We start from the raw sequence: 13,108 nt of genomic DNA, 5'->3' as shown, positions 1-13,108 counted from the left end.
TACGTAAATTCTGTTCTGCTTTAAAGTGACGGTGGTTTATTTTAGAGTAAGACTTTTGTAATTTTGGTTGGCGACGCGATGCCACTTCAGTCTGTACAGTAAACGTGTGTGTATATAGCCAATATCCGCACGGCACGAGGTCTTTAGCGTGTAGCGTGTATAAAAATTCCGCTGTCCTCCTGACATGGTCGACACACAACAAATATATATGCAGTATCCCAAGTCCTGGATACATCCTCTTGTTTTCCACTGCAGTGGACAGTCGAGGGGCTGCGGCGGCAGTGATGGAGAGTAACAGAGGCTCTTCCTGGCTGGTCACTTTAGCCAACCTAGAGCTTAGAAGACCACAGTTCTGCCCTCAGTTTGGTATTCAGCACGTGCAAAAGACAGGTTTCACTCAGACGATACCTAGTAATCAAGCGAGGGACAAATGAGGAGTTTGTCACAAGGATAGTTTGGAATGAAAAGATGGCTTCTGTAGACTTTCCTTTAGGTTCTTATTCATAGCAAACTGTCCCCCCCCCCTCCCGCTTTGGTTTCTCCCACTGGAGTAGGTGCATGGGGGCTGGGGATTGGCCCTTTCCATCACCACTCATTTTTTTTAAACCATGAGTCTTCTGGGAAATCCCAAACACAGTCCATTATGGGGGGACATGAAAGTTACTGCCAGTATTATCCAGGACCACGTCCCAAAAGTCCAACCCGCTCTGTCACCACGAAGCTTATGCAGGCTGTGGACCTGTAGCTGACTGAAATTATGTCTGAATGTCCCACCAGTTCTGGTTGAGGTTAGGAAACGTGGCACTGACACAAAATAAGTAAGTTCTCAAATCCAGTGATTTTTCCCCCCCAATATATAGTTACGAACATTCAAATGCATGTTACTATGAAAGGCATCCATTCTGCCTCTCTGCTGCCTCCGGGAGGATACTCATCATCTCTGCGTGTCCGTCATGCAAATCGGGAGGGAATATTGATAGATATGGAGAGAGAGGGGGGACACCGGCCTGGCATTCAACACAGGGGTGAACTTTAAGGGGACATTTTTAACGATGTGCAAACACTGTGAAATCAGGAAACTCGCTACCGGCGGAGAAGGGGCAGAGTTTGTAGAGTCACATTCGTATTTTAAAAGAAGTTTGCACAGACTATCGGCACAGCGTTGACGTTTCGCTCTGTGCATCATAAACTACTGTATGTATTTCAATGTGTCGACATTAAAAAGATGTAATTATCAGGATATATGACCCACGGTCTTGTGCTGCAGTTAGTCACTAGGTTAAGGTTAAGACATGACTATGATTTATTTGGATTTTTCAGAAGCCATCGCTCTCTGCCTGGCCATCTGAGTGCGTGTGTGTATGTGTGTAACTTGCTAGTTCTATGAATGTTATGTGTTTGTAGGTTAAAAGTCATAGCCTGTTAGAAAAGGGCCCCCTTTCACTTATGCTTTGAATCATGAATATTATCCAGTCAAGTAAACAAACCTGTTTTACCCACTGACTGGATTAATATACTAGTTGTGGTTTTTGAATTTCATTATATACCATCTAAAGTCTGTCATTTTGTTCCTGATATAACTACAGCTAAACAGTTTCGTGCTGCAGGGTGTGTTATTAATTATCTAAAATACACAAAAAAAACCAAAGGGGGGGCTGTAGTGAATTAGCAGTCGGGGGGGGGGGGGGGATTTCTCACGTAACATTTATCATTGAGCTTGTGGAAACTGAGCTTGAGTAAGAAGGTCTTGATGAAGAAATGCAGACGTAGAAAATAGGGAGAACATTCTGATTCCCTTCCCAAGAGACGTCAGTGTGTGATGGTGGAAAAATGACACTTTCTTTTAAAATCTCAGGTTAAAATCCAGTTGATGTCTTTTACGATTTGCGAGCTGAACACAAATAGCTGTGTTACTGTAAAATACTGTATTTATGAGCTCGAGATTTACAGCAAAATGATGCATATAGATATTCGTTGTCAAATGTGAATCCTTCTTTTGGTTTTACTGTCTGTCCATCTCGCGGCATCCTAACGAAGTCAGGGACTGAAGGCAGCGACAAGCCGACGGGAGATGTGGGCAGATATAGATGGTGCTTCATCTGACCTGAATCACACGCGGGGGGCGGGGGGCACACACACATACACACACATACATTTCCTATCATGTACATTAATAGGAGCTAAACCCACACCATATATATTCTTTCCCATAAAACTCCAGCCAAAAGCAAACAATCTAATGTGACTGGATGAGGCAGACACTTATTTCCAAAAGAGGACTTACGTAATGGCAGTGCCAAGCCTGACGGCACCCTCCCAAAACAGATTTGTCGGGGGGGAATGTTTTTAGTCTCTGACAAACAATGACCAAATGTTTAATGGTGACAGGTGTTACTGAGCTTCACGCATTTTCAGATCTGCTAAGGGGCTGCTTTTAGTCCTTGTTCTCCCAGTGGTCCCTAAAAGACCTCTCGCAGCTCCTTCCCCGCTGACGGACTATCCGACGAATGAGTTCGTGGCATCGGTCATTCAGGCTGTAGCTGAGTCGCTTTATTAAGGCTTTTACTTTATTTAATTTAGACAAAATGATTTTGTAAGATGAGACTATCGATTACGTGATGTATGCGTGGATTGATGTAAGGTGCTTCAGCTGAAATGAGTTGAACTTCGCTGACCTCAGGGTTCCTACACGGTATAGAGATCGGTCATCATGAAACTGGTAGAGGGGCAAACGAACCAATCAGCAGTCTTAAAACTCACTTCCTGGAGGAGAAGGTGTAAATGATTTTTTTTTTGGTTTTGATTTTTGTCTAATCGATTGGTGCAATAACCTCGATTTAGGATCTGGTGTCAAAGTTCATACCAACTTCATATTTGTGACATTTCTTCTCTTTCTGACAGTGTCTATCCGTGCATGAAGGTATAATTTGCTAGATAAAATACTAATTTCACCATAAAAGGCTGGAATTGAGATGACCATCAGCAGGAAACTGCCATGTCATCCCCTGACAGGCGTGGATGTTGCTGCAAATGCGTCCGATAAATCCGTGAAAAAACGCGAGCAGCACAATTTCCACATGATGTGAAATTCACAAGGGGAACAGGAAGTACAGGCAATCGTCATGGGCCGATAAGGTGATGCGATTAACTGGGATGGCGGGGCATTTGAGTCGTGATTATGGTCTAAAGAAAATATTTTAGCTGTATGTAAGTGCTTGTAATATTACTGTGTATGTATGTTGTCTGAGCTGAGCGAAAATGCTTCAAGGTCTGACCAACACTGCAAAAATTCGATGTCTGATCTGTAACAAGATTAAATAAAAAATGTTTTCAGATGTCTTGGAAATGGCTGAAGCTGCCAACATCATGTCTGTTCACTGTGCAACTCTGAGTCCCACAGCGGCCTCTAGCGGGAGCTCAGCCCTGACCGACGTTTGCTTGTGGCTATCGTGCGCAAACACCTCGCTCGGTGTTCCAACATCAGATGGATTTACACACTTTAAATATACGTTTATTTTTAAGATATCCCTACATTGTGGGATTATTTATATCAGAAAATCGGAATTTTGTTTGAATTCTGTTAGAGGTGCAAGAACACACGTCGCTTTCTTCTAGAAAAGAAAACTGAATTACTCACACAGGACGATGACTTTGCAGAAACCCAGAATGTTCATAGGTTACTCAGAAATGCACTTCCCTCCCACCGTGTTCCCTTCTTCACACCGCCTGAGCCCCTCACTGCAGCAGTGGTCACTTGTGCACAGCGCTTGTCCAAATTGACACAGAGCCGACAGCCGGACCCCCTGGCTGTGATCTCCAGTGACCAGATCGGCTCCCCACTGACTGCCCTTTGATCAAAAGCCATTAAACAGGAAACTCCTTTAATTTCAAATGGCATCGACAAATCTGTCACTCCGTCAAACCGCACTGGATGTCAGGAATCTAAAACAACATTAACAGTTTTCTATCATGAAAAAGAGAAGATAGTCAGCAAAGACGAAAAAAAATCTGCAGTGAAAAGCGGGAGCTGGGTGACAGAAAGTTTTCACCGAAATGTAAAAGTTAAGTCTTCACAAAAAAAGACTCATTATGCTCATATAGTTTGTTTTTATTATCATTATAACCACAAAATAACATTCCCATTAAACAGACCCTGGACAAAAACAACAGTCTGACCAATAATTCCTATAGCTACGCTGCCCGAGCTGCGCCGCCCGAGCGAAGATACCTGAGCTGGGGTCAAAACAGGCCCATCCATGTTCTCATTTATAACCCGGAAATAAGTGCAGAGGACTGAAGACGGTGCCATATATTACGTGTATTCAGATAATCTTTCACATCAAGTGAGACAGCAGAAAAGGCAATAAACAAAGAATGTTCACAGGTAAAACATGACACTCAACACCTATACATTTTGACAGAGGAAAAGATAAGGAAGTGAGCAAAAACCATCCAATCACACGAGAGATGCCACAACCTACCCAATCACACGAGAGATGCCACAACCTACCCAATCACACGAGAGATGCCACAACCTACCCAATCACACGAGAGATGCCACAACCTGTTCAGGACCTGTACGCTTCTTCTCATTTTTATTGGATTGTTGGGCCTCATGGAGGTCAGCAAAGTCAGCCAATAACAACACTGAGTAATAAACACTTATAAAGTGTTTATTGCATGTACACATCCACTAAGGTTGACCTTCTGATATTAGATTATTTCAAAACTGCAAACATTTCATTGGAATAAATTAATATACACAGACCTAAAACCGGATATTAAATCGGGATACGAAATAGGTAAGGATAATATAAGGGGTAATTTAAGTGTTCAAAGATTTCCTCATTATATATATATATATACATATATACATATATATATACATATACACATACATATACACATATATATATACACATATATATACACACATATATATACACACATATATATACACATATATATACACATATATATATATATATATATATATATATATATATATATATATATATATATATATATATAACTGAATTCCTTATTACGGTACTATTTCGGTCTTTTTCTTAAGAGAAATAAAAATGCAAATGACAAAATGACTACCCACATACTGCAGATGCCCTAGTAAACTATTTTGTATGTAGGCTTACGCATCTGAACATTTATTACAGTTATTATCCGACTAACGCAGTGAGGATTCGCATGCCGCTGTACCAACAAAAACGACGACCCGTCCGGTACCCCTCTGTCCATGAGCTGCGCCCAGATTACAGTCACCGAGGACGATCGCAGGTCGCTCTGTTCCGGCCAGCGGTAACACCAAGCGCGGCCAAACGCGGCAACGTGGCCGACGCCACTTACCTGCATCTGCATGCCACCCGGTTATTAAATCTGGTTCTCTTTCAGTTTTGTACACGCAGACACACTCCGAAAACACAGAAGACAACCACGACACATTTATGTATAAATGCATTTATTTAACTTATTTTTTTGTCCTCATTCAAAGTTGAATTTCTGCCATATCTATAAAACATAGAACAATTACAAGCGCTATACAGTAGACCAGACTTAACTACAATTTTATTATAGATTTAATATAATAAAATTAATAGACTAGGTATTTATAATAATGATAATAATAAATGATAGCTTCGCCATGATTATGTAACTGTTTGACGGTTTTATAAACTCCCTCCCAGCTCTGCATCCCGCCTTCCGACCCCAAACTCTTTTTACATAATTGATTGCGTTTCCCTACAGTGATTAATACTCATTTTCACTGGAATCAAAACATGAAATATTACGGCTCGTTAAGATAACAATGGGTTTCTGTATTCTGCATCATCGACTGACTCTTGCACAGATGTATCGAAAGTATAAATAAAACAGTAAATAACTTTGGCACATTGTGCTATGTAAACATTTCATCCAATTAAAAACTACCAAAGTAGCTGTCATTCATGAATTAGGTCTTTTTCCCGTAAAAATGAAAACTAAACTTTAAGTTTCCATTGAGCATTTTACAAAAGAAAAAAAAGCTCGATTCAAACACTTTAATGTAGCTATACTAAAAGGAATATGCGATGCAGGTCGCGCAGGAAATGGTGTCAGGCGGCCTCTCTGTGCAGCGGCGGCCGCTGAATTACGAGTCCAGTTAATGCACAGGCTGTCCAGAGCTTCTGCCGTCCGATTTCAAGACGACAGCAGAATGCTGAAGAAGTTATTTTCGGACTTCATGTGAGCATCTTAAAAATATCAGCCTTTAGCAGACAGAGTGCTTCACCAAAAAAAGCGAGGCCGTGTCGCAATGCCCTACCGACATATTAAAGTCCGTCTATAAGAGTGGCCGGTGACAAGCCGCGATAAGCCGGCGCCGAACGGGCCTGACGTTTCCTGCTGAACACGCAGACTGCCCAGGAGATGCAGAAACTCTCCGTGAAACCAGAAAAAACACACTACTGGGCATATACACCCATATACATATTATACATGTGTGCGTAACATTATACGTATAACATGTTACATATACATATAATGTTATTTAAAGTAGTGAAAGCGAACATCTAATTATCAAAGTTATTTCAAAAATAAATTTTCCACAATGTTGTAACCTTCCCTACTGGCAGAAGTCATTTCGGCTTGTTTTCCTGCTGAAGCCACGGACGTCGCTGTCTGTCACATTTTCAAAAGTTTCTGCTATTAAGGCGAACACGAGCGGTCCAGACGTTCTCCTTTACTGATGTCCAGATGTTGTAAGTCCAGTAACCTGACAGTTCATTGCTCCTTCACTGATCCGTTTGTAAGATGCATACAGAAAAGCCAAGTCATCGCTCTCGCTTACAGTGTGATTCATACCGAAAAAGGCAAATTGCTAAGGTTGGAAAAGACCAAGGATCAAACTCTCAAGTACCGGCACAACATGCAGCGCAATAACAGTATGCATGCATGTTGCCTGTGTTACAAGCGTTAGACCTCCAATAGTGTCAAAAAAAACAAAATTCAAGAGACTGGAAAACACACGCGCACACATACCCCCGCGCTCGCGCACACGCACAATGAACGCAATGCACATTTCGGACAGCGATCGCAGCATCGTCCTTAATACCCTGTAAAAGGCCCCATTCCCGATGGAAATACAGTGATATCACCAAGAGCCACATCAAACGGAAAAGAAACCCGAAAAAAGTCAAAGCGGGGTAAGAGATCATAACAGGGATGAGTTCATATTTAGTTAAGTCAATTACTCTACGTAGCGTAATTAAAGAAACATTTTAATGTCAGAAGTAACGACAACATTAACAGATAATGCACTGATTTTGAAGTTTTCGTAATATTTACGCAAATCAATAATAGTAATAATAGTGAAAATATATTTGTGTTCTCCATACAGCGGCAGAGTACTTCGGGGACAGTTAGATACCGAGGATCAGTAGCAGCCAGTGCTACGCTCCACCAAGGTCCAGCGGCACAAGCGTCCAACTCCTTGAACCTTTTTCCCGTTCTTTGATGTACGACACCCTGGCTTAAAGCAGTTTTTAATTTTTTATTATTATATTACACAGAGTGCCGTCGGGTGCGCCTCGTACAAGAAAAGTGAGTCTTTACCCACCCCGAACCCCGGCCGGAAGGCAGGAGTGTCAGCACCGGGCAGTCGGTCCAGGTCCCCAAGGCGGCTCTTCCAGAAAGCGATTCAACCAGGAACGGAACCGAAAACACTGCAGCAGCGCCCCCTCCCACCCCCCCCCCCCCCCCCCCAAAGTCGGCCTGACACTGTCTGATCGTCAAAGTATGTCGTCTTTTCTTTCTTTTTTTTATACATTCGACAGGATGAAAAATCAGTAAAGTCCTTATCCGAGGAATGCAGAGTAACGCAGGGAAAAGAAACGTTTTAAAATAATTAAAAGCAGAAAAAGGAAAATAATTCCGTTTCACTATAATCAGGAAAGAAAAATCAACTCTCCAAAAACTGGACCGGGATGGAACAGTGAGGTATATAGTTGGATGGAAATCGCGCATGTTGCCACATTCTCTCTCTCTTTTTCAAACTCAGGCTTTTCGCTGCGTTAATCTGTTAATCTGTCGCATCTGGCCCCAGTCTTCAGTACATGGTAAGTTTCCTTCTTGGTGATGGTGTCTTTTTCCTGTTGGGGGGTGGGCGTGGCAGGGTGGTGGTCAAGGACCGAGGGGGATGTGGCCTTTAGGACTGCAGGTTGAGGGTGAACTTCCACTGCTGTGAGAGGGAGGGGCTACATGTCTCCACAGTGAGCCCCCCACTCCTGGCATTGCGGCTGTCCAAGCACAGGTTAGTTCCCACGTGCCGCAGTTTGGAGTTCCCCTCGATCTGTTCCCACTTCTGCAGGGCAAACAGCAGGTGTGGCATAGGATAAGTAACAGAGCGTCTGTCCATCCGACACACACACACACACACACATCCAAAGGGTGCGCAAACTGTACAGTCAATCCTGGAATCCCCCAGACACGACTTCTGAAGTCAAGAACAATCCTGAACATGCCGGGTGAGAGTACTGCTGGTTTTAACTGCGAATATTAGAATTCAGATAATAAAAAGTATGATAAAGGTATTAAATGTGTTGATAGACGTACATGATTTGTTCGGTACTCGATGTTATGCAGGACATCCGTCATTAAAGGTCAACGGCCAGCATTTTAAAAGCAACGCAGTGCGTCCGGAAAGGTTGTGCTCGCACACTAAGGCCTCACGCGTCGTGACCCCTACCCTCCTGTGTACTTTCTCCTCCTTTAAGTGCGTATTGCGTAGCGTGTGATTTGAGATGCCGTACGGTGCTGAGGCCGCGCTGGACCGACGGCGGAACATGAGGGTACAACTACGGAATCCCATTTCCGATAATTATTCTGATAATACCTCAAAAGCTTTAACTGTATGTTAACTCAAAGTGCAGGAAAATGTCGGAGATTATCGCTACATCGTTAACTCAAACTGCTCCTATCAGACGATGCTAATTGTTAGTTCTGTGTCTGAGTGTCAGACCCACCTGTCTGCTGTCGTTTTCTCTGCAGCCCTGCAGTTTGATCTGGGAGCCAGCTGCCCGCTCCACCACCGTCAGGCAGAGGTCCATGTGTTTCACAGACTTGTCCTTGGTCAGGGCCCATTCCTGTGCGGAGGAGGAGGGCAGGTTTTAGGCACACGGTCACAGCGCCCCCAGCATCAGGGTGGTGCTTTGCGTAATACCCTTTACAGACCTATCACACCCCAGACCACACAACATGCAAAGACATGCATCCTGGTTACTGTGGGTGAAGGTGCTGGTCGCCATGACGATCCCCTACTCTCCTATTTAGCACTTATGTAAGTCGCTCTGGTTAAGGGCGTCTGCCAAATGCTGTAAATGTAAATGTCCTGAGTGCCCGGTGCAGATGTCCACCTACCGGAAGCCTCCCCAGTGTGATGTCACCCAGTGCACACCTGGGGGTATAACGAATGTCTAGGTACAGTACCTGTGCGTGGAACGGTACCTGGTTGCCCCCAGCGTTGTGGCACTCGTACACGCCCACCACACCATCGGCAAAGTGGCCCAGTGTGTCCAGGCAGTTGCTCCCCTGCTGCAAGGCGCCAAAGGCGATGTCCTGGTGGTCGGGAACTCTGTGGACCGATGGGGGAGGGGTCAGAGAGCAGAGCCAGTGAGGCAGCCAAGAGAAAGCAGGACAGAACCCTGGCGGAACCCAGCGGAACCCAGCGGAACCAGGCACGACCAGGTACTGAAGAGGACCAACATGCATGACGACAGCATGAGAAAAGGGGCAGTTATCATCATTACTGTAATAAGTAATGTTCTCCTTCAAACTGCTCACCACTGTCACTCTTGACACATGTGCAGTGCAGTATACTGGTTAAAGACCAGCACTCCCAGTATGTGCACCAAATAAGACTTGCGCCTGACATTCTAACAAAAATGGCAGAAATCTGAAAGTGTGAAAGTGACCAGCGAATGGAACAGCTGACAGCAAAGGCCCCCCCCCCCCCCGAAACTGCTACGCTGCAGGATGGTTCCCCGAGACTCAGGGGGCCCCGTGAGTGCGACGCGAGGCGAGGCGAGGCAGGCTCACCGCAGCTCAGGGTAGACGTTCTCCAGGTACCACTTGAAAGGCTTGCAGCCCAGTCTCTTCTTCATCTCCAGTCGGCTCTGGATGCTGGGGGGGGGGGGGGGGAGAGGAGGTTCGACAGCCTCTGATTAGAATCTGCAAGCATGACGGCTCATCTTAGAGATTAACCGCCAGCGCTAATTAAAGCGGGAGCGACAGGCACAGCAGTGGCGTTTGAAATACCCCAGGACAGAAGATCGTGATCAGAAAGTATGACAGAGAACAGAGCTACGACATCAGCGGGAGGAGAGAGGAGGGGGTGGCTGGGAGAGGAGAGGGTGGCTGGGAGAGGAGGGGATGGCTGGGAGAGGAGAGGGTGGCTGGGAGAGGAGGGGATGGCTGGGAGAGGAGAGGGTGGCTGGGAGAGGAGGGGGTGGCTGGGAGAGGAGAGGGTGGCTGGGAGAGGAGGGGGTGGCTGGGAGAGGAGAGGGTGGCTGGGAGAGGAGAGGGTGGGCTGGGAGAGGAGGGGGGTGGCTGGGAGAGGAGGGGGTGGCTGGGAGAGGAGAGGGTGGCTGGGAGAGGAGAGGGTGGCTGGGAGAGGAGGGGGTGGCTGGGAGAGGAGGGGGTGGCTGGGAGAGGAGGGGGTGGCTGGGAGAGGAGAGAGTTCTTTCTCGCTTTGCTTTAGTGCCACAGTAACAAGTCTGTGGGAGTGTGTGTGGGTGTGTGTGTGGTGTGTGTGTGTGTGTGTGTGTGTGTGTGTGGTGGGGCGCAGAGGGGAGGACCAGCAGCATGGGACTGCACCCCTCGGCCCCCCAGAGGAGAACACCTACTTGCCGTATGGGACGTTCCGGGCCGAGGGTACGGCTGCATAGTAAAAGTTCTTATAGTCCTCCATCCACACCTCAGCAGCTCGCCGGGTATTCCTGTGGGGGGGGGGGGGGGGGGGGGGGGGGGGATTACGGCAGAAGCCTAGATGGCGCGACTATTCAGTCAATGATTTACACACAGCACTTACACAAACAGGCACAAGGTGGCAGCAGAGCGCCACTGTCCAGCTTGGGATTTTATTTGCCAGCATTTGCTCATTTTTAAGATGAAATGAGTATTTAAAAGTGTTTTTACGGCAATATGTTCATCATCACTGCACAGCTCATATGTACAGAGTATCAGGGCTCTGAATCCTTTAATAAGGGCTGTAGAGACCCATTATTTCAAAACACAGCCCTCAGAGATTTAGTGACCAAGAAAAAAAAAAGTTCTGCTTTTCATCTGATATTCCAGCATTTCAGCAGCTTTCATCAGCATTTCCCTCACATCTCATTCCAGCATTTCTCCGCAACTTAAGATTTTCTGACAGATTCGCCGCAGAAACTCCACCTTCGTTTTTGCAGAGAAGGCAATTAATGATTCATTTCTTTTTTTGCACTTATGCAGTAATTAAAGGCACAGCAGCAAAACTAGACACTGCAGAGCCTTTCAAACACATGGTGGGAGGGATTTATGTCACAATCAGGACTCATTCATCATGTCTGTAGCATTTGTCGGTGCCCCCCTACAGGACAGAAGGACTCTTAACAGTCACCTGGCAAAGACCGTCCCGCTGCCCCCAGGGAAGGTGTAGGGATGTTGCTTCCGGAAGACGTGGCCCACGCGGCTGCAGGGGATGATCTCGAGGCTGCCCCCACACTGCCACACACGGAAGGAGATCTCTGCAGGGAATAGGACAGACAAGGCAGTTACCTAATCAATTACAGGATCTGTTACCCTGACCAATAAAACTCTCTCTGCCCCCAGTCATCTGGACACACAGTATGGCAGCGGTGAGATGGGCCACTTCCCTGCAGGCTGCACCACCATCTTACCCAAGTTCTCTCCACCCCACACATCCATCATCATGTCGTACTTCCCCAGCTCCTCAAAGTAGTCCTTGTCCATGACAAAGAGCCCCCCCAGCTATCATGGGTGTCCTGAAGGAGGCAGAGGGACAGAAGTTTGTGATAAATACAAAGGAGGAAATACATCATCCCTATCCGGACCAACGGTCGCCTGCTCCGTGGCTGAGCCGAAAGGCAGCGTGGGAGATGTAGGCTGGACCTGTTTGCGGCGAGAGGCACGGCGGCGAGGAACCGTACTTGATGGGGGGCGATGGGGGTTCCTTGCCGTGCCCTTCGCTGCTCCAGAGTCATGTAATCCCACTTGAAGACCAGGTTCCAGTCAAAACCTACGGGGGGGGGGGGTGACAGCAATAGACTTTAGAACATTACACTGCTGGCCTAAAGCTCTCCTCCACCCATCGACCTCTCAGACACACGCACACACTCATCAAGCCCAGGGCGCCCATCTTGTGAGGGGAAGCTGACACAGCAACTACCAGCAGCAGCCCCTCTCCCCCCGCGCCCCCCAACGCAGCTCCTTTTGAGAAAGATGGGAGTCAGAGCCATGGAGAAGGGCGATGGCGACTGACCTCCCTTGAGGTCCGCGGAGGCACCGACGTACTGGAAGTTGTCCATGTTGATCACGTCGATAATAGGGGAGACGACTCTTGTTCTGTCCTGCAAGGGAGAGCGAGAGCTGAGAAGGAACCAGCCATTTGGCGAAAAGTCTGTTCCCATTTGCTGCTGAATCTTTGCAGACGTCAACTTGACGTACCCCTCGGAGCCCCAGTTGCCATGGTAACAGTGGTGCCAACCTAAAACTCAGTACTGACCGTTTCAGATACCAGCGAGTTAAACATTTGAGTGCCGGCTCTTAGAATAAAGGCGCTATTTGCCCATCAGGACAGCAGAGATGATTTTGTCTGCACGTGAACGGGCCACTCAAGGTCGAGCAGATCTCTTTCAGAAACATAATAGAGGCCTCCAAGCATCCCTGTGCTTTCCCGGACACCGCGATCGGTGCAAGCTGGGCTTAATCAAGTCGATATTCTTTTGCCCCAGAGAAAACTGGATGCAAACAAGAGCTTCCTGCAAACAAATGGAAATTCAAAGAGGCTCTCGACACCAGACACCAATTCACAGTAACTCCCCCGCACCAGAAGAGGCGC

General features: G+C 46.5%; 1 protein-coding gene across 1 annotated transcript in view; it reads right to left on the bottom strand.

The window, feature by feature from the left end:
* Positions 1–5,459: 5,459 nt before the first annotated feature.
* galnt2 (UDP-N-acetyl-alpha-D-galactosamine:polypeptide N-acetylgalactosaminyltransferase 2) overlaps positions 5,460–13,108 on the bottom strand; it is a 62,689-nt gene continuing 55,040 nt past the window's right edge. The window contains 9 exon segments of the mRNA XM_049006469.1: positions 5,460–8,356; positions 9,018–9,137; positions 9,499–9,625; positions 10,090–10,173; positions 10,896–10,988; positions 11,648–11,774; positions 11,928–12,018; positions 12,186–12,286; positions 12,530–12,617. Of these exon segments, the coding sequence (XP_048862426.1) occupies positions 8,201–8,356; positions 9,018–9,137; positions 9,499–9,625; positions 10,090–10,173; positions 10,896–10,988; positions 11,648–11,774; positions 11,928–12,018; positions 12,186–12,286; positions 12,530–12,617 (987 nt within the window). The 3' untranslated portion in view covers positions 5,460–8,200.

The sequence above is a fragment of the Brienomyrus brachyistius genome, chromosome 3, assembly GCF_023856365.1.
Source record: "Brienomyrus brachyistius isolate T26 chromosome 3, BBRACH_0.4, whole genome shotgun sequence".
NCBI classification, from domain to species: Eukaryota; Metazoa; Chordata; class Actinopteri; order Osteoglossiformes; family Mormyridae; genus Brienomyrus; species Brienomyrus brachyistius.
The sequence above is the reverse complement of the archived record's forward strand: the minus strand, read 5'-3'. Positions and strand labels throughout refer to the sequence as shown.